Source organism: Astatotilapia calliptera, chromosome 7, assembly GCF_900246225.1.
Source record: "Astatotilapia calliptera chromosome 7, fAstCal1.2, whole genome shotgun sequence".
NCBI lineage: Eukaryota > Metazoa > Chordata > Actinopteri > Cichliformes > Cichlidae > Astatotilapia > Astatotilapia calliptera.
In genome coordinates this window covers 29,626,182-29,651,781 of record NC_039308.1, presented here as the reverse complement: position 1 = coordinate 29,651,781, position 25,600 = coordinate 29,626,182, and the positions used below count along the sequence as shown (strand labels likewise).

Below are 25,600 nucleotides of genomic sequence, written 5' to 3'. Positions count from 1 at the left end.
GCCAATGGTTCCAAAAAAAAAAAAAAAAAAAAAAAAAAAATGGGTGGTCTGAAAGTTGAAAGGTTTTTTTTTTGGTGCAATAACTTCAAAAACCAACTGCATCTGGTTTGGTCTGTTGCAACTGCTGTAAATGATTAGCAGACAGCAAAACATATCCTCATATGTTAGCTCTTTGTTAAAATAAATAAAATAGTGTTCTTCAAATGTAGTGCTTAAGGCACTATTTTCTTAAATGTGTATTAAAGCATTTAAAGAGTTTTGAATAAATTTACATGCTTAAGAAACATTCAGAAATGAGATTTAAGATTCGTTTATTTAATAACCATCTCCACAATAACCAACATTAAGTAGCATCATCACAATATTTCATATCAGGATACAATGATAGAATCTGAGACACAAAGGCTATATACACTACACGATTAAGAACCAAATGATGAACCAGATAACTAGTGAATAATTTTCTCTTAAGTAGCTAATCAAATTATTCAAAAGACACGTTTGATGCATTACAACACAATAGAAAATCATTTTCACAAGGCACATTTATTAACAACAATGGGACTGTCTTGCATGCAAATAGTCCCATGAGATAAAAGCAGCATTGAAGTTACAACCATCACAGTTTAGTGGTAAACGCATTAAGAGTACCTGATGTAACAACGATCGTACGTAACAATTATTGCTGTATTTATTGCTTTAGTAAAATTTAATTATGTGCATTTATCCTTATAGACAGGCATATTCAAGCAGCATATGGACAGTAATCTCTTCATTTACGCTTGCATTAAATCATCCTGTTAAGGAGGAGTAGTTTGCATAATCAGTGGTATTGTAAAAGGGGAACCAAGCCATCTTGTGTAATGGTTCAGTGTTTTGATCAAAATATTTCCCAGTCCCTGAAAACGCATACCTAATTACTGGCTATTAGAAGGTCCCATCAGAGGTTTTATAAGAGCTAGTCTGTCAGGGAATTGTGTTGCTGGAAGTTTCCGTCACCTGTATACTGCATCTAGGTTTATACTAGAATAAATCTGGTTGAAATTTCATGCTTCCAAGTCTTATATTAGTAAAATGATGTTTAAATGATTTAAAACTGCAGAAGTCAAAGCCATTCTCGGGGGAACTGGCATGTGGGAAACAAAGACACCGCAAGGCTCAAGTTTGACGTTTTTGCTTGTACAAATAATAAGAAAAAAAAAAGTTCAAGAGCATTTCACTTCAATAGACTAATGAATTTAACACTAAAAGATCATTTATTGTTTTTGCTATAAAATTGGAAATTTGCAATCTGTATCAAGTAGAAACAGTTGCTTTCAACCAAAATTAGCCCAGTTTGAACCCAAACTTAACTGCCCCAAATTTAATCATAATGTTTTATCAATTTACTGACAAACATAAACACAACTTTACCTGGTCGTGAACACAGTTTGAACGCCTGGTGCACCTGCTAATCTCAAACTGCAGCCTTTTCAACAAATCGTTTACAATAATCCCCACCATTTGTGCACAAGCAGGTCGTCTCCGTAGCCTGTATCCAGGAGGCGGTTTCCACATTCTTCCCAACGGCACACCTCACCCTTGTCCATCACCACAAACTTCCACTCCACGATACTCTCTGCAGGCAGGCTGACAACAGTGGCCCAATTCCCATCCTCGGCTCTCTCGAGCAGGATGAATTTCTTCCAGTTCCCCAGCTCTTGCTGGCTCCCTGTGATGGCCACCTTCTGGTGTGGTGAGTGGGTGAGATAATGGATGCGGAAAGTCACATTGACATTCTGGGACATGGGCTGGACTGCCACAACCTTTTTGCCATTTTCATGAACAGGGGAAAGCGGGATAGCCTGTTTCACATCATTCAAGGACAGAGATGCATCTATACAAGTAGCATCTGTGACAGAAGCACCTGGATGGTCAGCTTCAGTAGAAACTGGCTCAAGTTGTGTGTGGTTTTGGGCAAAAGGAGGGACAGACTGGTTCATCCAGGGAAGAACTTGGTAGTTTCCATCTGTAATCCATTCATTATTGTCCATAGTTGCCTCCATGATACTGATTTCAGTCTTTTCATAGTCCTCTTCCTCCTTCTCTTTCTCTGCCCTTTCCATCTTCTGATTGATTTCAACAACCTTGATATCAGCCTTCATGTCTGTTTTCACTGCGAGCTCATCGGTTAAGCTAGTAACATTGGCTGCCATCTGCTCTATAGCCTGTTCCATCTCTCTATAGTAGCGATCCTCAATTTCATGTCCCAATATGTCTTCATTGGCTGCTAAAGAACTGTCATTAGCCCAGTCAATTTGCTCACCGAGGGTCTGCTGGGAAAAATATGATGGGTAAGATCTGGATATCACATTTGCTAGATCTTCATTCATGGCAGATCGAGCCTCATCATCAAGGAGGCCATTCTGAGCCTCAGTGTGCTCTTTGAACTGTGCATCATCTTTTACTGCGAGAGCCACATTTTCAGTTGGCATTTCATATTCACTGATAACATCTGGCAAATCAGGGCTGACAGTCATGCTTGAAATTCCACTCTCACCACCAAGACCAGAAGATGACCAAGTCGGCTCACTTTGCTCAAAAGACGGCAGTGGAATCTGAAGTACAGGAAGCTTACCGTCTTCAGATGTGACAGGAGCAGCCCCACTGGTGACTCCCAGAGCTTGGGAAATGTCATCTTCATTTATGTTGCTTTGCAGTTGCTGTTGATCTGATGACAAGCTGGAGATTTCCCCAATGCCAGAGATTTGGGCCTTTGCATCATTGGCTACACTGCTAGAATCACCATTATCAGCGTTTTCAGGTTCGATCATATGGTTCAAACAGAGCAGGGTGTGGTCCAGCACTACACTTGAAGGATTACTTTCTTCATCACGTGAGGCAATGTCCTCAGTGGGTACTTCCTCTTTTACATCACTGTCTTGATTGCAGGCAAGCTCACTTTCATTGTTTTGTTCAGCCAATTGTAGCAGGTGACTGTTGAAGTTTATATCCGTTGAATCACTCACATTGTCTTCATCTGCATTTTGTTGAAAGGATAGCATCACCTCATGACACTGGCCCTGTAGCTTGGTTACTTCAACAAACACTGTGGAGCTGATCCCGGCTTGTTGAGAAGTCAGTTGGTCATCTACCAACTCCTCTTCTGCCTCCTCACCACCACTTTTCTTTTCTTCTTCTGGAAAATGGTGATTGTTGCTATAATCATTAGAGAAATCAGTGACACCTTGAAGATTCTCTTCTTTGAAATAACAGATGGAAGGAACAGGTATGTCTTCAATATGAACAATTGGTTCTTCCAAGTTGGCCGCTGTGCTCTTTGAAATGTCCAGAAGGTTTTCCTCCTCTTGACTGGCCTCCTTATTCGACAATTCCATTTCAGTAGGCACATCATCCTCTTGGCCTTTTTCTTGTAGTACCTAGATGCATAAAATACATACGTTTAATCTTTAGGTCTTAATGTTTTAGTCACACAATAGTTAGAAAAATATGAAGGATTAAAGACCACCACCAAACTAGCATTATGTAATATGTAAACTACATAGAGATACAGAGATTTTATCAAGTCACTCATTTCCCCATTGCAAGTCTTTGCCCTAAACCAGGGGTGGGCAATTCCAGGCCCGAGGGCCGGTGTCCCTGCAGGTTTTAGATGTGTCCTTGAACCAACACAGCTGATTTAAATTGATAAATTAGCTCCTCAACATGTCCTGAAGTTCTCCAGAGGCCTGGTAATGAACTAATTATGCGATTCAGGTGTGTTGACCCAAGGTGAGATCTAAAACCTGCAGGACACCGGCCCACGAGGCCTGAAATTGCCCACCCCTGCCCTAAACTAACCTCTGAGACTCCACCCAAAGAGCTAAACAATCCAAGCATGAAACATTAGCTAATCATGTGCGGTAAAGCTGTTTATGTTTGCACTCTTGATTAATCCAATAATGAAGCCAGAATGTTTTGAAATGCTTTACAAGCAATGTTTTGGGGCAAAGTCAAAATGTGTGCGCGTTCCCTCCCCGTTTTGTTTTTGTTTAAAATTGCCCGTCATTGGGGAATCTATGCATGTGGTCTTTATGCTCAACCACAGAAAATGCTGGTGAGCTGAGACATTCAGATATGGGCTTTACCGAAGGGAAAAACAAAACCCCAAAACATTCAAAATGACTGCCAAGTCACACCATCACTTTAGCCAAGCTAACCACTTCCCAGCTTTTGACCAATACAGAGCAAAGATAGATTAGATGTAAAGCCATCTAAGCAAAACAGGCATAATTGCATTAAAGCTGAATCAGTGGTTATTTTGCCTTTGGGAACAAATGACTACAAATCCAGAAAAGCTGAAGCAATATTAGTGTTCATGCTGAAGTTGGAGTTTAACTTCTTTAAATCTGTTTGACTTTCACTTAAAAAAAAAAAAAAAAAAAACCTGATTGTTTTCAGACCCCAATAACTCACATTCAGTAAAAAACAACCAATAATGGGTTGGTGATAACGTAAGGGTTCAAGACCTTGAACATTATTTCACCACCCACTGCTAGCCAACTTTCATTGTCATTAGCTGCTGGGTTTCTAATCAATGGTGCCTGCTGTTGTTGGGATCTAGACAGAAGGGTAACTGAACAATAGAATACATGTGCCATGGCAAAATTTCACAATCAGTTGTACTCCAAGACAATCATTCATTTACCAAAAGTGAATTTAATTGTGGCAAAATATGCAATTTGTAAAGATAACCGCTTACCTTCAGTTCTTCTTTGTGGCTCTGTATCACCTTATTTTCACCTTCCTCCATAGTGCCATTTGTGCCATCAGTTTCCACATCAATTTCAGCACCTTTGTCTTCCTCCTCTGCATGCAGCTCGGCTACCTGCTGCACTGAAGCACTGTGCTTGTTGTCTTGTACAGAGTCACTTTTGGGTTGACGGTGAGGCGGCGTTTTTTCCTCAGCAGTGAGACGTCGATGCCTGATGTTAAGAGCAGTATCCTCCTCCACATCTAAACAGCCTTCAGCTTTCACAACTATGACATCAGGAGAAAGACACACAAACACGCTGAATATTAAGTTTATTTTGATTTATTTCTAAAATGTACTGAATCTGACTTGCATAATCTAGATCACTTCATACATTTTAGTCAGAGTAGATGAGAAGTGACCCAAATTACAGCACTCTTAAAAATTAAAGTCATTACTAATCACTGGCAGTCATTTTATTAAAATGGTCTATTAATATTTGACAGGATGAGTAGCTTGTACTTGACAAGTTTCTTAACGATCAGACATAAATCAGGCAAGATGATTATTTATTTATGTATTCATTCATTGCTGGAACTTATCAATTTTCCATTCTTCATGAAATAAACACTCTTAAAAGTAATCAGCACAGTTCTTTAGCCATAACCTCTTGCAAAGCCTCAGTCAATTGTATTTCAGTTTGAGTGTTTGTATCAAATGTTAATACGCAGACTTGTTCTAGCTACATTTCTTGTGCCCATTCATTTTGAGATATCATGGTGCTTCAAACAAACACTGAAAGTAATTAAAGACACTTTGCATTGTTCCTGCAGGAACAATTCATATAACAGGCGAGACCTCCAAGGTTGTCATCTTACTTTAAGCTACTAATGCAACAATGTTTGAGGAGCCTTTTTCAATTTTGCAATAATAATAATAATAATAATAAAAAATAAAAAGTCTGTTTTTGGACATCTGCCTGATATTTTAGAGCTAATCTTTTGCCGTGACTGTGACAAGGCTAGACACCAGTATACTGTGAGCTGTAGTCCATTATGGGCTGCTTAAAGTGTTGTATTTCAGAAAGAAAGGGGAGTACGCTCGGTTTTGACGTCTGTGCGCACGCAGCTTAAGCTGAATCTACCACCAAAGCTACGAAATAATAATATAGATTAAGTTATACGTAAATTCCCGCACTAGTAAACTGCAGCAGCTCGCAGGTTTTAACGTTTCATCCGAATCTGTACCTGTTGAGTCCGCCGTGATGCGCAAAACCTCCGGGCTCGGCTCCGGCTCCTGATCCGGCGGTATAAGCGTCTCCGCTCCGGCGTCCCTGCTGTCACTGTCGGTGCTTGTGGCTCCGGCTGTGGCCTTTCTCCGCTTCCCCCTCACTGTTCGGTAGATGATGAAACCTGCCACCATGGACACCATGGCTATCACGGCCAGAGCCACGGCTGGGCCGTGCCGCCCGATCATACAGAAAAGCGAGGCCAGATCCACGCGTCTCTCCAAACCCACGGTGTTGCTATTTTTCACCGGCATTACAATCTGTAATTAAAAGGAGAAGAAGAATGAGCCGTTCTGCTCTAATATCGGTTTAAAGGCCCTGCTGAATGCTGTCGCTGTTTAAAAACTCACCACGCTCTCCCTTCCACGTTTCAAAGTGTAGTGACCTCTTGAAGCTACCAAGCTGTGAACGGCTGCAGGTGCGAGCTGTTCATTGGCTGATTGGATCACGGGAGCGCAGAATTCATTGATAAAACGCTGACGAACCACTGCACACGTTCATCGCAGCACACTTGAAAACGGACATGACGGGGTGGGCTGATAGGATTTAGTACCACTGGCGGGGACTCAATATTATTTGATGAGACTATGTAGAAAGCCTGGGTCTGTATTTAATAATATTTCTCCTTCATGAGACGTGTACATTTCGGAGGTCAGTGCGTCTTTTTTTAAGACTTATGACAGAAATTGATATAATTAATTGAGCTTTCCTTCATGTCTTCCATATCTGAACGAGGGTCCATGAGCTATATAAAATGAGACCGGTGAAACGTGCAGGCCAACGTTATTGATGTTGTTACACGACATCACCAGTGACCAAAAATAGCCGTGTTCTGTGTAACGTTATAGTTGTTACCTAATGGTAATAAAACCACGAACTGGTACATCAAATAACCGATAAGGTGACTATATATATATATATATATATATATATATATATATATAACGTACAAAATTATATAAATATGGTGGTCTATTTAAAAACAAAACAAAAAACAACGTTATTATATTTAAAAAAAAAACTAGAGTAGCAGCTACACCTAGTGGAGAAATGGAGAAATGACCTGAAACTACAGGAAACCTGGATATTTTTTCTTCCGTCGCCTATGGATTCATATTTTGTGAAATATGTGAAATATGAATCCAAGAAATACTAATTTCTTACATTTTTATCCACTTTTGCCAAACCGTTTTTAACTTGTGCTTAAGCATATATTCAATCCAAATTGTTATAACATTTTATTTTCAAGTCAAAATGAAAGAAAGATTTCATTAAATTGATCTTTCATTTGATTTGCAGTAATTGAGAATGAATGTAAAGTATAAAAAAATGAAATTCAAACCAATAATGAATGATTCACTTAAATGTGTTTCTGGTCGAGTTTTCTTTTCAGCATACATCAACTGTTTTCAAAATAGGAGCCTTAATTTTAAAATATGAGTAACTGTAAACACAGAGACATCAGCTCAGTATGCAATCCACAAAGACATGAAAAATTAAACATACAAACATACAAAGGACATTGTTATTTATAGAAGTTCAATAAGTCTTTTTATTTTAAATTCACTTTCATTCATTCATTTGAAGAAATTTGTGCAAACATTCAAGCATAAAATAACAATGATTCAAAGATGCATTTAATCATGTTTAATGTCAGTTTATTTGTACTTCAAATATTGTTCAAAATTATCATTCACACTACAGCTAATAATTACTTTCACTGGTAAAACCGTTCATGAGCTTAACCTGCTGAGACTGTTTGTCTGTTATTAAACTGTGAGAAATGTAATGAGCTATGATATAATCCAGTCTACCTGTATGAGAACTTGTTTTACAAACAAAATAAGTGGTTTCAAAGATGACGTTTATTTTTTATTTATTTTTTATTTATTTATTTTATTTTTTATACTCTGGTACACCGAGCCCCAACCACCCAGGAGCAATTGGAAGTTCATCCCAAACCACTTCTGCACTGTCAGGAAATTAATTCTAGTAGCAAACTTCCTGATGGAACAGGAAAGACTGAGTAAAGTAAGCACTCCTGGGAAACAGCTCCATCATGTGGAGATCTGTGGCAAATGCAGGAAAGTTCCCGAAGACTCTGGAACTCCTCCACTTAGTATATATAAACTGGGACAGTCTCACTGCTGAGACAGAAAGCAAGACAAGCAACACCAAGAAGACAACAGACACCTGAACAGTGTTTCATCTCACAAGAAGAGGACTCAACACTAAACCCACTGAAGATGCTGTGCTCTCATGGAGTCCAGTCTGCACTCAGTCCATTCATGGACTTCTACTGGCCTGTGCGCAGTCTGTGGCCAGAGATCAAGCCTCTGTTCTACCAGCAGGATCTCCTGCAGAGAAACCTACAGGAGCTGTGCAGCAGTCTGGAGCTGATGGATAAACTTCAACACAGGATCCTGGAGGAGACAGATCCTTTCCAAAGCAGCATGACTGTGCAGCCAGTTGCCGTCCAGCTGGAGAAAGAGGGAGACAAGTTTGCTCTGATGCTGGACACTCGAGGCTTTTCCCCAGAGGAGCTGTCTGTCAGGCAAGTGGGCAGGAAGCTGAGAGTCAGTGGCAAGACAAAGAAGAAGCAGGAGGATGGGAAAGGCTCGTACTCTTACAGACTGCAGGAGTTCAGACAGGAGTTTGATCTGCCTGAAGGACTGAACCCTCAAACCATCACGTGCCACCTGTCTCCAGATGGGAAGCTCCACATCCAGGCAGCCAAAGCTCCGTGTGTTGAAGAGGCTGAGAGAGAGCTGACTATCAAGAGGAGCTCAGAGGACAAAGCACAGCAGAGTGTGTGTTCACAGGCAGAAGACAGCAGGACAGAGACACACAGCAGCACACAGGACAAACCTGAAAACATGGACTGATTGTTGTTTATACCAGTGTCAAATGAAACATTTTAATGTAATTTTTTTTCAAAATATGAATCCACTTTCTCTTTTAACTGCTTTTATTAAATGTATTACCATGGGGTAACCAAGGTAAACCATGGTTTACTCTTTTGTTCATAATAATGCTTCAAAAATAAAATAAAATTTTTACTCACATAATTATTTTATATTATAAACCTTTAAAAATAAAACTGTTTTCACTGAAAGTAGGAAAATGTTAAATAACCACTATTGTTTCCATTTTGGACAATTGCTGCACATGTTTAGCATTCTAAACTTTCAATAGAACTGAGTTTACAGACAGTCAGAAACAAGTATGTAGATGGATTCTATGTTTAACTAGAAAGAGTCAACGAAAAGTAAAAGACTGTAAAATTTTTACATATTTCTTAAAGTGAGATTTTGGCCTTAGAATAAACGTCTTTATTTTAAAAATAAACATCAGCAGGACAGAAACTCAGAGCAACACACAGCACTAAGCTGAAAACATTAATGTTGATGATATTGTAAAATAGATTTGGATATAACTGTTCAACATATAAAATGTCTGTACTTTTTTCTTTTTTAACTGAGTTTTAGTCGTTCATATGTTATTATAGCAATGTAAAATTATTCATGCTTTATTTCACTGTCTCATGCACTTTTGTATTGTCATGGTGATATCATTAATAAATTAAAAGCCCACCCTGTACCACTTACATATTACTTATATACTACTTATATATATAAGTAGTATAAAACCCTGATATTTTTTATTTATTTATTTATTAACCTTTATTTAACCAGGAAGATCCCATTGAGATTAAAAACCTCTTTTTCAAGGGAGACCTGGGCAAGATAGGCAGCAGCAGATGTCTCACAGTTACAGAAATTACTCAAACACAGGCAGCAACAACACACATGCAACAATAAGTGAAAGAATACAAATAAAATAAAAAATAAAATTCAAATAAGAATAAAAAAGTCAGTTAAAATGACAATCAATCTAATTGAAACAGTTACATGTTATGGACTTGGCCTCAAGGATTCGTAGTTTAGATTTAAAAGCACTTAATGAAATGAAATGAAATATCCACTAGATGTCACATTTAGACCAATAATGTCCACTGGGCTTGTCTCACTCTGTGCAACGAGGAGTTTGTTTTCAAAACAAATCTTTGAGTTGACCACAGGGTGATCCATATGGGAGGACCTTTTTTTATGAGTGTTAAAGTATGAGAACAGGTACTTAGATCACTTTTTTAGACTCCATTATCAAGAAGCATATCACCTTGAAAAGTACACTCACCAAAAATATAAACGCAACACCTTTGTTACTGCTCCCATTCCCCATGGGATGGACGTAGAGACCTAAAATTCATTCCACAACTGCACATTCCAAGGTGGCCTTTTGTTGTGGGCAGTCTGAGGTACACCTGTGCACTACTCATGATGTCAGATCAGCATCCTGATGTGGCACACCTGTGAGGTGGGATGGATTATCTCAATATAGCAGATGTGCCCACTACCACACATTTGGACTGATTTGTGACCACTGTTTGGGAGGGATGGTTATATTGTGTATCTGGACTGAATTTTAGGTCTCTACGTCCATCCCATGGGGAATGGGAGCAGTAACAAAGGTGTTGCGTTTATATTTTTGTTGAGTGTAGATCCAGAGTATGAATTGTAATACGCAAATGTTTTGTTCTTATTCTTGTGAAGAAGAAATCTTCTTTTGTGATAATGTTAATGATGAGCAGAATTATCTTACTTTATCTTGTAAAAAGATGCTTGAATTTCACATCATCCAACCCCCACTGGTTGTCTCCCCCATCATCCTTGAAATAATTCTAATGTTAGCTAAAGCACTAACCCAAAACAATGAAGCAATTTTAGTGCTTTTCCCTTGTATTGTTCACAAGTTAATGTCACCTATTACCTTGGGTATTTGGTCTCTCCCCCCGCTCCAGTTAGACTGTCAGGGCTTTTCTTTCCCAAGATTAAATGGAGTCCCCGTAAACGTGGCGAAACAGGGGTGGAGGACCACAGTATCATACTTTGGGCACTTACTCAGCTTGTGCGTTATATTCTATTTGTGGCGCTGCCCTTTGTTTTTCAGGCTAGTGTTGACAGATTATTTATTTAAGAGATCTTTAAATATCAAAGGTCTATTCCCATAATCATTCCACTATCCCTCCCTTCTTAAAAGTTTCTTTTATCTCATCTCCTGTTATGTCCTCCTTTCTTGTCTTGTCTTCAACATTTACTACACATTTATCTGATCTCCTCCTTTCCTCTCCTCTTGGTATAGCCATTATGCTAGTTTTGGCTGCACATTAGAACCTTTACCGATTCTTCATCACTCCTGTTCCCCCCCCCCCACCCCCCTTTTGTTCCCATCCAATTCCAACACCCTCCTATATCATCCCTGCCCTCCTTTTTCTTCCTCACATTCAGTGCATCCATGTTTTTTCGCTTGTAACGCTTCCACTCCCTTCCCTCCTGTTGTCGACATTTTAACTGACTCCTAATTGACTGGGTGTGTTTAAAGCAGACAGCTTTTATTGCTATTACAAAAGCCTGCGAATCTATTTGGTGTATGCAAAAAATGATGCAGACACCATGGCGGAAACATGTTACAAAGCTTCAGCACAACATGGCACCTCATTAAAAATGACAATTATAAAGTTATTAAAGGTTGTATTTTGCAGACTCTGGTGTCAATTATTTTGTGCTTGACAAGCAATATACAACTACAGTATATTTCAAAAAGGCATCTTTGCTGCAGATTTGGCTGAACAGTCCTGCACAAAAATTTTATTTTTTACATTTTTTTTGCAGAATTTGGATTAACTGTATTGTAAAAAATTTTACAATGGCATATTTGAATAATATTAACTGTATATGTAAACAATATTTGCTCTCAGTATAAATCTGTTTAGCACTGCAATGCAGTTATTTTTCATTTCCTTATAGCAGTATTTTGTTCTTTTTTTTTTTTTTTTTTTTTTTTTTGTGTCCCGTTTGGATCTTTAGCCATCAGAATTGTTGTCTTAAAGCCAAGAAAGATGCCAAGCGGATTTATTTTACCAAGTGGATCATCATGGCCTTGCCATATTGGTCCATTTGATTGACCTTTATTATAATTATGAATTTATTTTATTTTCGGTTGCTACAAACGGGACAGACATGACTGGGGGATAGGACAGGGAGAAAGAATGAAAGAAAGAGAGGGAGAGAAAGAAAACCAAAGGGGAGAAGAGACGGTGAGAAGGGGGGGAAGAAAGAAAGAAAAACAAACAAAACACCCGGATCACCTGTATGGAGAAGAAAAAAAAACAGAAGAGAAAGCAAACAACAAAAAAAGCAACATAATAAAAAACGGCACCATCACAATAAACTAGCTAGCAGTAGATATCAGTAGATACTAAATAATCGGCCATCAGGAGTGAGCCGGTACATACATGTTTTTGAAATAATAGGTATCTTTCATCATTCCATCCATCCAGGGCCATGCTTGAGCTCACATAGGTATCTGAACTTTAATGTTGACATGTGATATGTCGAGAGAGGCATGGAGAATATTCATCATCTTTCATATATTATAAATATATATTGATGGATTAAAAAATACAATGAAAAGCTTATGGAACCTTTTAATAGGGTTATACAACCCATAACATGGAAAGAAGAGCAAAAGACTAAATGCAGAAAGAACAAAAATCACAAGTGACAGATGGTCAGTGAAACTGATTGAAATACAAATTTCTTAAATTAAAGAGAATTTCCTTGGAAAAGAAACATTTACTGATCTTACAAACATGTATTACATTCGCAACACAAAACATAACATTGAAAACATGTTGAAAATTTTTTCCCACTGTTTAAAGTAGAATCCCCTCTTCTTTTAACAACTGCCTTTAAATGTCTAGGAACTGTTGCTGGACTTTTGGGAGAGGAATGTTGCCCCATTCTTGTCTGGCAAGAATTCTAGCTGGATGATTCTAGCTGCTCAACAGTCCTGGCTCCATTTTGTCATATTTTTCTTTCCATGATGCACCAAATGTTTACAGTTGGTGAAAGGTCTGCACCTGGCCTATCCTACCATGAAACCATGTTGTTAACTATATTGTCTTTCTGAAATATCAAAAGCCTTCACTAGACATCATCTGGAGAGATGTGCAAGCTGGTAATTCCATAGGCACTGATGCAAATTCAAGTTGCAGGCTTTTGAACTGAGGGTTGATAACAAGGTAGATGGTCCAGTTGCTTCCATGTTTTCCAAAAAGAATTTCAACAACAGAAGGATTGTATGCAGTCTGTGAGCCTGTGCAGTTATTTTCATGACAGAATCATAACTGTTTCAAATGCACTGCCACGTGAGGGTCTAAAGAGCACAGGTGTCCTACATTGATTTTGGAAGTAAGTGGTTTTGTTCTTGGTTATCTGAAATCCTGCTAGTTGAAGTGGTTCAGTTTGTAGATCTACTCCTGCATCCAGAGTTTTCACAGGGTCTGGCTCGCCATCAGTATCCGGAACCAACTTCGGGACAGGCTCCAGAATCACAAAAAACCCAGTCTGCACATACAGTACAGAACAATGAACAAAATAGTTCCTGCAGTTGTGTCTAAATAAAATGAGATGTCATTCAAAATCATCTACAATGTTGTTTTAAAAATTGTATTGCTTTACAGAATTATGATCAAATATATTTATATACCCCCTTTTAAGGCATGTGTAATCAAATTATGAAATGTTTGGAACTTAATTAATTTCAAGCAACTTATTAATATGAATAACCCATAACTGAAATGACAAAGTGCATAAAAGGCACTGATTAACATGTACAACTAAAAGAAAAGTGCATCTATTTCGGTGCATTTGTGAAAGTGCTTAATCAAATAGGCAGTAAAATTAAAAATATAACACTCCATTTCACACACAGTTCAACTACTCCGACCGGCTTTAGATTTTCTTTCTTTTTTTTTTTTTTGACTTGCTCTGCCTTGTTTGCTTACTCAGCAGCTGTGCTTATGTTGCAGTCACGGGACTACGACGAATTAAGGTGTGTTCAAGGGGTGTTGGAATATAACGTGAAAAAATACTAGTAAATATGTCTATAGGGGTTACTCTAACATCCCATTCAAAATGAGCTGATATAATCATAAAAAGTTTAATTTTCTCATTTCAAACATTTGATATGTTTTCTGTGGTTTGTTGTGAATAAAATTAATATTTGTGAGATTTGCAAATCATCGCATTCTGTTTTTATTTATGATTTACACAGTGTATGAGATTTCTTGAAGCTGGGGTTGTATTTGATCCCAGAAAATACTATTATTTAAATGCTCTGGACTGGAGAAGTTGTGGTGAAAGCACTGTATATTACTGACTTTTTTGTGATTGTGCAAATTGTTAAATACACAATATAGACAAAAATATTGAACCTCACCATCATCTACGAATCATCTTTGATTCCAGGTGCTTTCAATCCCATGGCTGCAGGTGTATAGAGTCAAGCACCCAGCAATCCAGTCTGACTAAAGGTCTTTAATTTTGTTTATCTATATTTAAAGGAGTGACACATTATACTGGAAAAACCGTTCAACAGGTTTTTGTTTTTTTTCATATTTTAAATACTTAAATAAGAATCGGAAATAATACCAAACAGGAAAATTATAACTGCATCTCAAAAATTCAGTAACTGATGTACATTTAAAAACATGTACAGACAAGTTACAATACATGTAGGTAGGTGAATAAAATGTAAACTCTGTGATACTCCCTGTATTTGTTTTATGGTTTATTATGGTTGGTTATGAATCTTTTTTCTTCCTTGTTTTTATTTTTCTCTTTTCCATAACTACTACTTTTGGAAAGACTTTAAAAAACTATTAGTGACCTGGAACATATTATTCAATGCTTGTTTTTTGTGTCTGTGCTTTTTTTATACTCAGGTACGTGATAAATTTCCCTCAGTTACTTATTATGGGAACTTGTTATGCAGGGAATTGTCAAATATTTTTATAAATTAGGCTCACAAAGAGAGTCTTCTACAGCAAGTCCTTGGCTCTGTGCAGGCACACACACACACACGCACGCACGCACGCACGCACGCACGCACGCACGCACGCACGCACACACACACACACACGTGCACAAAGTTGCACACGTTTCCTGTGTGTCAAGAGTCTCTGGTATTTGAACAGATGTGGGCAGACTAAGCGTGCCTAGATCCCCCCTTCTGACCCGAATGTGCACTTCCTGCACCGAAAGCTAACACCCAGGGAGAACAATCGTAGTCTGTACACTCTGAACACATGCACACACACATACAGAGCACAAACACACACAGTGTATGTTGTTTTCAGATGAGGTGGAAGTGAGAGTGAACTAGTGTTACTCACCCAGGAAATTCACCACACAAATATTAATTGTATTAACCACAATTGGAACACTTTTGAAGCTTCTGTGATGTGATATGTCACAGCTGAGAGCAGAAATTAATTTTGAAAGTCATATCTGTGTAATAACTAAAATGTAGAGAGCCAGTTCTCAGATGGGAAATGCATGCTATGGCAGCGTTTCAGAGTTCACATTCTTTACTTTCCCCTGTGTGTCTGTAAGCGTGTGTTTTAGTAACAGTGAGACATCAAGAAAATAAAAGGCGAGATGGATTGCTGAGGTCAAGCACGAGGAGAGGCGGGCAGCAGAAACAGAGAAAATATGAAAACAGTAGAGAAGAAATATGAGAAGTACATTGAAAAACAGAAGGAAAGTGAAACAATAAAGCTGTCATAAGTTAAGATGAAATATAGCAGGGAATACACAGAGCATGATAAGCCAATATGTAATTAAGACAAATTAAATGAAATCAGTGGAAATAAATGAAACTGATGAACAGAAGGACAAAGAAGTGTGGGAACTGTACTGTATGCAGAGAGACAGCAAATACAGAGATATGGAAAGAAACTGAGAAAAAAAAAAACAGGGAGCAGGAAAAGAAACAGACATAGAGGTCATGGACTGTAAGCTGAATTCGTGCCAGTGAGGCAAAATGGAAAGCTCAAGCCAGAGTGAGTAAGGGAGGAATGACTTAACCACGCCACCCACAGACATCAAAATGAAACTAATCATTTTTATCCTTTTCTTGCATAAATGTGGTCTGAACAGTTATCCATCAAGCTCAAATAAATGACCTGGGATTTTGAAAACAGGAAGAAAGAGACATTTTTGCTGCTTGGCAAGTTAGCAAAAGAGAACTGCACAGCACAGGCAATGAAATGTGGAATTATTGCACTGGAGTTCAAGTGCCATTCAAAGACATTAATTAAGGTTAAATTTGAAATTGATCAGATCAGAGGTTGAAACGGGATATCAATAAAGCATAGCCACAAACAGCTGTCTAGGGGGCATTTGAAGCCAAACATTTTCTTTAACCTTGCAGCTGAGGGATCAACTATGGATTTGAAAGCTATGACGAGGTCATAAAATCTTTTTACATGAGTTGTTCTTCAGAGCAAATATTTTTTCCAAGAAAAATCTTTTCTTCTGTGAGTACATTTCCAGTAGTAGAAGTGCTTTTGCTTTGGGGCAAAAGGAGAAAAAACAAAGAGTGAATTGACAGCAGAACCAGCAGAAAGCTTTGGGCTAGTAGAAATCTTTTTAACCATGATAATACTTGGCCTCAACACTTTCACTGAGTATGAAAATATCTCAACAATCTCAACATGGTGGATTATCATGTATTTATAGTGCCTGACAACTGTGGAGGATTTAACCTCTTGGCCACATTTGTTGTTCTGACATTTTTCCACAACTGAGATTACAATAATTATTTGACAGAAACATCCTCTCAATATTAAGCTGTAACACATTATTATCCATCCATTCATTTTCTTCCACTTATCCAATTAATGGTTGTAGGAGCCTATCTTAGCAAGAGGCGGTGTATGCCCTGGACAGAGTTGACACAGAGACAGACAACCATTCCCACTCACAAACAATTTAGAATCACCAGTTAACCCATGCCTCTTTGGACTGCAGAGTGTGAGGAGGAAACAGGGGAGAACATAATAAATTCTACACATTAGGGCCCCAGCCAGCTGATTTCAACCCAAGACCTTCTCGCTGTGAGGCAACAATGCTAACCACGACCACTATGTTGTGCACTACAGAACCACTATTAGTAGTAGCAGTAGTAGTATGAATGTTGCTATAAACGTTAGCCAGTTTTTTTTCTGATAACTTTGCACTGTATTGCCTCCCTACAAAAGCAAGATGGTGAAAAGCAACATGCTAAACTTCACACACAGAAGTCTTTAAAATAGCTGAAGCCATTTTGGCTACATCCATTTTCTATATACAGTTTCTTCAGCTAAGTCTGTTGAAAGCTGACCTAGTTTAAAGTTTTACATTGCTGGAAAAAGCAACCAGGGCCAAGTCCCAGCTCCCTTTATTTGACCCTTTAAGACCTACCATAGAACCAAGTCCACCAGAGCTTATCTTTATATTTTTACATGCTGTAGTGCCATTTTTGGGAGCATTTCAAGTTGCTAGACATCAATACAACCATTATAGCCCAAACTTTAATAAAATGTATGCATTAAGTGCATAATAACTACAAAAATTGCAAAGAAGTGCAATAAACTACAAAAAAATTGAAAATCGTTTTTGGTTTTTTTTTACACATATTTTTAGTTAGAGAAATTTAAGAGGTTTATCTCTCAAAACTGTAAATACAAAAAAGTTGCACAAAATAGTTTCCAACAGCAGGAAACTTATTTTAAGTGTCTTCATAGTTTTATTTTTGAGATACACCAATTTTTATATCCTTCAGGAAAAATGAAAATAAATATAATAATGCAAATTTGCAAAAAACAAAAACAAACAAACAACAAAAAACAGCATGTGCATCAAAATAAACTATTTCCAGCAGTGCAATTTGAGTTCTAAGCATCCCAGAAACTATTCAGAAAAGCATAAACACAAACATGACTTTTAAAAACAGCAGTATAGGCTTATAAGGCCCCAAAGGTAAAAAACTACATTTTCCGCGAAAATGACGTCACTTACGGTTTTGGGCAGGTAATGGCGGACATGCGATAGTTCGTGCTGACAACTTATGAAGTGTTACGAACAGCTGATCAGATCGACAAAGCGTGTTTCTGGAATATTATGTTTTTGTTGCTTCAAGTGCTTTTTATGCAATTTTTGCAAAGCTATATGTGGAAGGAAACCGTGACCTAGGGCAAACTAATGGAATAAGATGTAAGTACAACTCCTCCGGTTTCATATGCAAAAAAATTATTGCGCTAGCTTACGTGGTTGCAGTTCTACAGGGGTTTAAAACTGACTGGTTTTAAAGGGTTAATGTGCACAGTTATCCAGTACTATCATTATATACTAAAACGCAGTTGTGTGTGTCTGCATTAGTTTTCACTAGAGTTGTTTTCCAACTCTGTCTCGGAGACAGCATACCTATTTGACTGAGTTCACCTTCTTGGCTTAGAACATAGTCAAAACATTTCAGTCCAGTTACTTTTGTAACACTGCTTACGGTGTTTTAGGCATTGTCACTAGATTCCTGGGCCTCCAGTTTGACATGTCTAACGTTGCACCCATCATCATCACTGATGGCATATGTGTGGTATGGGTCTGTTGTGCATGTGAAGTGGTCAGTGTGTTTTCCCTTACGTCATGGGGCTCTTTAAAATTGTACCCATCAAAATGAAAGGGGAACTGTAACACACAGCTGTTGTTCTGTGCCTGTCTGAACCATTAGCAACTGGAGTTTGCTAACTCCTGACTCTTTTTTTGTTTCCCTTGCATCACCTTTTGAACCCACCAGATTCTCCCAGGTGATACACTCACCTGCCTCATTTCTTCCAGTCACCCAGTCAACTCACCTTTTCCCTCACTAACATTACAAGAGCACTCCAGATCCACTCCGGCTGAGAATTTAGAATTCCAGCCATACTTTTTCTGTTCTTGCTCTGAACTCTTGCCAATTTTTTTTAAAATCTCTGCTGCCTTCATTTTCTTTGCCAGCCAACTAGTCAACCTGCCAGCATTTATATTGTCTGTGAGCTTCTGATTTTGTATTTATTAGTAAACCCCCACATAGATCCTCCTTCATGCTTTTCTGACAACCCACTTTGATAGCTATATTAATTTGTGTTCTCATCAATTCTTGATTATTTTAATGCTTTTTTGTTGGCCTCACCTCATCTTGTATCCTAGTCTAATAACTCTCAACATCATTTTCTCCAGGTGTGGAAAGCCTTGACAGATTGTGGGTGGCTAGTACCATCAAGCTTGTTAAAACAATCCCCTGTCCCTGGGATTCGAGTGGTTTTTGGAGATTTTTATATGTTTTGTTTAGTTGTTGTTGTTGTTTTTGTTTTTTTAATTCTTGCCTACAGCAGGGATCCGTTCTTCGTACCTCGCTTACTACATCCAAGATCAAATCATCGCGCTAACTTTGAGCTCGCTATTCCGGTTCTTCGAACACACCTGTTGTTGACGATTAGTACAGCTGGATGAAGTAATGTGAGATCACTGGGTGGCTTAACAGGGGCTACGCATCGATAGTAGAAACATTGATCGACAACCCTTTGATTGGTCGGCGAAAATGTCGAGGGAGCGCGCTCGGTATTTTTCGGCAGCAGAGCAAGAACTCTTGATTGAGGGATTTCAGGAGTTTCAGAGTTTAATTAAAACGCAAGGGAACACTGCAAAGGCTGCAAAAGCAAGGAGAGAGGGCTGGCAGAAAGTTGCTGACAAATTAAACTCGTAAGTAATTTAATAATAATAATAATAATGGATTGGATTTATATAGCGCTTTTCAAGGCACCCAAAGCGCTTTACAATGCCACTATTCATTCACTCTCACATTCACACACTGGTGGAGGTAAGCTATGGTTGTAGCCACAGCTGCCCTGGGGCAGACGGACAGAAGCGAGGCTGCCATATCGCGCCATCGGCCCCTCTGGCCAACACCAGTAGGTGGTAGGGTAAATTTAGTATATTATATTACATTATATCCTCTTTCACATTAGAGCCATGACAGGTCCCACTAGAACATGGGAACAAGTAAAAGTGAAATATAAGAATATTCTACAAAATGGTAATATTTATCACTTATATTGCTTTTAGTCTCTTGAAAAGAGACCCTGAAATAATCTGTTTGTTTGTTTGTTTATAACAGCAACCAAGAAAAGGGCAGAGCAAAAAAAAAGGACAGGTGGTGGTCCTGCACCCCCTCGTCAACAAGTTGGTTAAGTAAATAATACCCTCACGGGAAAATCGATATCTCTCTATGAGCACACTGTCGCGTTGAGCTAAAGGATCCTGTCTATCCCGCAATATACGCTGAATTCTGAAAACTCTCCTTATCAATCTTGCACCTTCGGCAATGGGTTGCTCGCGTACAAACGGACAGGACATGGCTGCGACAGACTTCCCAAATCCACCTTTGCTTTTATAGCCGTGGTCTCTCATCTTGCTTACATGAAGTAATTTACTATTACTACTCTAAAATATGAATTACATCTGAAATAATCAAAAACATGAAATAGAATGATTAATAGTACATTTCCCTTTTTTTAGGAAATGACCTGTATGTATCTGTGTGAAATCAATAAAAGGATCAAGTACTGCATTATCTTTAGTTACATTGATAATATTTATTTATGGAAAAACAGTGGAAAAATATCGCTGTTGCTTTCGTATAAATGAAGCGGACATACCTGAGTGGCCGCGATCTAATCCTGTTTACATAAAGTAAGCCTGCTCCCGAGCAGGTTTACGCTTACGGATCTGTTGCTATGACAGCAAGTCCCGGATGAGCTTCGGGGAACCGAACGATCCAAGATCACGCGAAATCGTCAACAATCAAATCCAGCTAACTTACTTAGCGAGGTACGAAGAACGGACCCCTGGTTTCTATTTCGTTTGCTTGTGGTTCCTTGTTCTGTGTTTTTCTTGATTATTTTTAGAGATTTTGAGATTATTTACACACCCTAGCATTTATTCTTCTTCTATTTAAGTTTCACTCAAGGTTTTGTAGATTCCTAGCCCCCCCCCCCCCCCAGCTGTTTAACCTTTGGATGTTTTACATCACAATAAATCCTACCATCCAGATGATCCACAGCTGTGTCTATTATTTTCCTCCAATGACCTAACCCCTATTTATAAACTAGTGAGCTGCATTGATTACATTAACTGCTGGATCTCTTGAAACTTCTCAGAAATGAACAGAGACGAGACTGAAATATTTGTTCACATTTATCATCCCTTTCTCTGAAACACAGTGAGCAAGTCAGGACAACTTTAACCAACATACACGGAAACTGAAACATATTATCCCAGTACTGGAGTCATTTTATTGGCTCCTAGTTCTCAATTACTTTTAAAATCCTTCTGTTAGTTCATAAAGCTTTGGACCCCCAGTGCATGTCTGAGTTGTTCAGTGTCTGTAACCTGATTAGGCCTCTCAGGTCATCAGGTGCAGACCTTCCAACTATTCCCAGAATTTGATCTAAGTGAGCTGATGATGCTTTTAGTTACTGTGATCCTGTTCTTTGGAACAAGCTGCCTGGTGACCTGAGGTTATTGAAACAACAGACTCAAAACTTATTTTTTAATTTTCACAGAGTTGCATTTAATAACTGTGTTTGTGCGTGTGTGTATGTATGTTGTAGTTTTTGTCTATTTTGTTACTTCAATTGCCTTAAGGCATTGTACACCTACATAGGTTTTTATGTTTGTATCTCATGTTAAGCACATTGAATTTACATGTAAAGAAATGTGGTATATAAATAAAATTGCCATTGTCTCACACATGCTGCATTTGGGTCCTCTCACCTTTAATACACACCTTATGATACGCAATTAAGGCGCAATTAACCAATAGATTTTAAAATAAACCCTAATTAAGACAATTAAGAAAAGAATAATAACTTTGTGGTATTTCACCAAAAAGGCACATAACAGATTTATAAGATTTTTGAGAATTTGCTCCTGTGTTTTATCAGTCTCAAATGAATTGTGCTGACAAACTTTCTTCCATAACCACTGTAGTAAAGTCCAAAATCCCACCATAAACCAGTGCAGTATACAGCTCAGTTGACAAAAACAGCCATGTTAATGACATTAACAGAGTGACTGCAACAAGAAATTTACACAGACAATGCCTGTGTGTGTGTATGTGTGTGCGTGTGTGATGCATATGAAACTGTGAAAGACACATTACATCACTGTTTCCACAGGAAATCGTGTTTCCAAAACCCTGGTTTTCCACTCTGGAGTCTACCTCATACACAACTCACTTTTCAAGTGTCTCTGTGTCCCACACATGATACTGCAATTGGGAGCAGGGAAGTAAATCAATTTAACTGAATCTTCCAGTGTTGTGTGTCCCACCTACAGAAAAGGGTTAAGTCATTTTTATTTTTATTTCTTACATGTTGGTCTGTTATTGCAAAGAAAATGGAAGTGTTGGCTAGTGCTGTATTTGTTACAAAAGGAAACCACTATGTTTGGTTATTAAAAAAGTAATCAGTCAGAATGGCAAATTATTAACTAATACAGGATAAAATTATTAACAACACATGCTAAACAGGAATAGCAAGATGAAAGAGAGAAGAAAGAAAAGAAATACATAGAGTAACTGATAGGCTAACAATAATGAAAAAGAAAGATGTGCACAATGTTAATTTTGTGAAATCGAACTTATCAAGACCTGCAGTTACTCCATCATAACCTATGATACTGATACTGGATAATACCGTAGTTGTACCTTGTCATACTGGTGATTCAGACAGATAGTGGAGTTCTCTCTGGGAAAGACAAACTGTGAGTGAGAGTGGGCACGTGGAAAATGAAACAGAGGAGAGGAAGGGAGGAGGGAGAAATTATACTTGTGCAGTTAATTATACTTCTTCCTGTCCTCGACCCTCTTGTCCTCAAGCTCCTGACCTGGAAACTGATCAAGGTCTGCTGCCATCGGGGATGTCGCAATCCTTCAAATGCTTCTCAGAGCGAGGACAGAAGAAGGTCCCAGTGAGACTTTGAGCAAGGAACCACAGCTGTATCCTCTGTAAAGATTTAACGGATGGCAACACCCATACAGTCTGACATAGTTAGTTACTGGTCTAGTGATCTGATTGGACTGTACAGTGGAGACTTTAGGAAAGACGCGGGACTGTCTGGTTCAAATACAATATTTGCTGTATACAAGCAGCGCCCCAGTTATAGTTGCTGCTACATTATCAGGAATAAGAACTATATAAGGTCACAATTACTATATCTGTCCATGGGATTTGTTAGTCGTTACTGAAATGTAGGATTCTATTATTATTATTCTTTCCAGACATAATAGCACCATTGAGACCCTGCATGCCAAGAGCAACCTCTGGCTCCTGAATGTGGTGTTGTTACTTGTGAGGATGTCCCATTTGGTAAATGTAGTTCCTCTTCTCTTTGTCTATGTCTATCTATCTCCTGAGAGCTAAGACACACATGTAGTTCACTTCAAGGTATCATGTCACATAATTTGGCTGCAAGATATTACTTTTGGTCAACAGATAGTAATGAAACTATGAAAGAGAAAACATATTGTTGTTGACATTTTGTAAAATTTGTAGAGGGAGACTATTAGAGTTTAAAAAAAAAAAGTTTTATTTTTTGATCTACAAGCAGAGACTTGGAGAGAAAACCAGCAAAGGATGACTGTGGGAGAAAGGAACACGCTGTGTTTTTCCCCTGACCTCAGACTGAACCAGTGATGAAAGTGATAAAAACAAAGAGTGCCAGAAACTTCTATGGGACCAATGATTTACTCCTGTTATAGAGACAAAGACCTGGGTAAATAGAAACTACAGGAGACTAAAGGACTGCTGGTATTATTAATACTAGCCTTTGGAATACAAGGGTAAAATTTTTGGTGTTTTTTCTCCTTTGACTATCCTATTTAAATTCTATTTGTAGGAAAACTGTTGCATGTGTGAGTTTCCAGTTAATTGAAATGGTAATCTTGCAGTCTGATAGCTGTCCACAAGCCGCCTCCTTGAATCACTCCAGAATTCTCTCTTAATATCAATAAACATCAAAGCAAGAAATTTCTAGCTAAAATAGTGTTCGGGGTCATGCACACCAGTCTCTCTTTCTCTCTGTTTCCCCCTTTCCAGCCACAACCTGTTTTTGTGTCACACACAGCTATAATACTTTCTGTTGAATGGTTTTCTTCACTTTTAATTCACAGTGATACAAGTGAATTATTTGAGGGGTACAAAAAATAAATTCATTTTATTTTATGTCCCTTTCTCCCTAAAAGGCTCTGCTTTGTTTGCCTTGGCCAGAATATATGTTTTCATAGGATCTCTGAACGTGACTCAGCTTTCTTTCTGAGAGCAGAACACATCTCATTCAGCGCTAGCTCTTTGTTTTCTTTTTTTACTACCTGTGGATTTTTTCATGAGAATTTGAGTTGCTTAACAAAATACTAAAATTTTGAACAAAATGAACAAAGTTTACAAGTGGATAATATGAGTGTAATCTCACACAATACAAATGAACACCAGTACTTCCTTTTACTGAGTTAGTCAGTAATGTTGTTGTTAAACTGGTTCTTGTGGGCATGTTTTTTTTTTGTTTTTTTAATTCTGAAACAAAATGTCATTGTAATGAAGCTCTGTACATACATACAAACCAATGGATAAACAAACATTCACAGTCCAAACAAAGAAAGTAGGGCAGTAAACAAGGAGTTTCCTCTGTAAATAATTACATTTGTGATGCATAAATACCTTTCTGTACAGCAAGAATTGTGTAAAATAGACACCAAGGTCAAACACTGAGCATTGCTGACCTAAAATCATAACTTTTTCAAGTAAACCAACTTTTGGGATGACTGAATGATTAGAATTAGGCAGCTCTGGAACAAATATTCATGATTGAGCAATCCTCTCAAGGATTAGTCCCTTGGAAGTCCCCCATGGTGATGGAAAAAGTACCTGAACAGTATAAATTTTAATGTGCTTTTTTTTTTCTTTTCTACTATGAATTTTCCCACAAAGACCAAAGACTTGAAACAAAAACACTTATGCAGAACAAGATGCAAGCCAGAGAAATGCTGGCATCCTTGTACAGCTCTTCAAGTGATATAAACTGACTAATCATTTTATTACTAACTGACTCAGTATGTTTTCACCCTTTTTGCATTCAACTGCACAGTTCTTTTTTATTGCAATAAGATGAAGTAGCTTACGAAAGGCATGATATCACAGGAGAGGAACATGGAAGAGGACTTACCAAACCACAATTGCTCATTTCCAGCTAGTACTGGACAGTTTTTTTTTTAATCGATGCCATTCAAATTACCGTTCCTATAAAGATAAGATAAGATAAGATAACCTTTATTAGTCCCACACGTGGGAAATTTGTTTTGTCTCCAGTGTTGCTTTTTAGAAAACACCTGCATTTCTAAAACGGCAATGTTTTTTTTTTTCAGTCATTTCAAACTAAATCAGCCACTACATTTCAATTGTCTTTAATAAAAACTAGAGCTGACTTCCAGGAAATTGCAATCGAAAAAGGCATGTCTTACATTTCTGTGGTTAATGTGCTTTTTGTCAAAATAGGATACATCAACATATGAAACACATGGAATTAACTTGCATGGATCTT

The 25,600-nt window shown here is 38.1% G+C and overlaps 2 protein-coding genes across 2 annotated transcripts; one reads left to right on the top strand and one right to left on the bottom strand.

The window, feature by feature from the left end:
* Positions 1 to 299: 299 nt before the first annotated feature.
* stbd1 (starch binding domain 1) lies at positions 300 to 6,504 on the bottom strand. The gene is made up of 4 exons (XM_026174247.1): positions 6,371 to 6,504; positions 5,980 to 6,280; positions 4,742 to 5,019; positions 300 to 3,419 (listed from the first exon to the last, which is right to left on the bottom strand). Exons 2-4 carry the CDS (start codon positions 6,272 to 6,274, stop codon positions 1,485 to 1,487), a joined length of 2,508 nt encoding a protein of 835 aa, XP_026030032.1. The 5' UTR covers positions 6,275 to 6,280; positions 6,371 to 6,504; the 3' UTR covers positions 300 to 1,484.
* Positions 6,505 to 7,649: 1,145 nt separating this feature from the next.
* Positions 7,650 to 8,964, top strand: LOC113027355 (heat shock protein 30-like). The gene has a single exon (XM_026176973.1). The coding sequence runs from the start codon at positions 8,267 to 8,269 to the stop codon at positions 8,903 to 8,905; it is 639 nt and encodes a 212-aa protein (XP_026032758.1). The 5' UTR covers positions 7,650 to 8,266; the 3' UTR covers positions 8,906 to 8,964.
* Positions 8,965 to 25,600: the final 16,636 nt, after the last annotated feature.

Bases quoted from the DNA above. Each gene is read 5' to 3' on its own strand.
- stbd1 (XM_026174247.1), bottom strand. From the start codon at position 6,274: ATGCCGGTGAAAAATAGCAACACCGTGGGTTTGGAGAGACGCGTGGAT. The intron at 5,020-5,979 runs GTACAGATTCGG...CTGATGTCATAG, and splicing joins CATCACGGCGGACTCAACAG to TTGTGAAAGCTGAAGGCTGT. The intron at 3,420-4,741 runs GTAAGCGGTTAT...TTATGCATCTAG, and splicing joins GCCACAAAGAAGAACTGAAG to GTACTACAAGAAAAAGGCCA.
- LOC113027355 (XM_026176973.1), top strand. From the start codon at position 8,267: ATGCTGTGCTCTCATGGAGTCCAGTCTGCACTCAGTCCATTCATGGAC.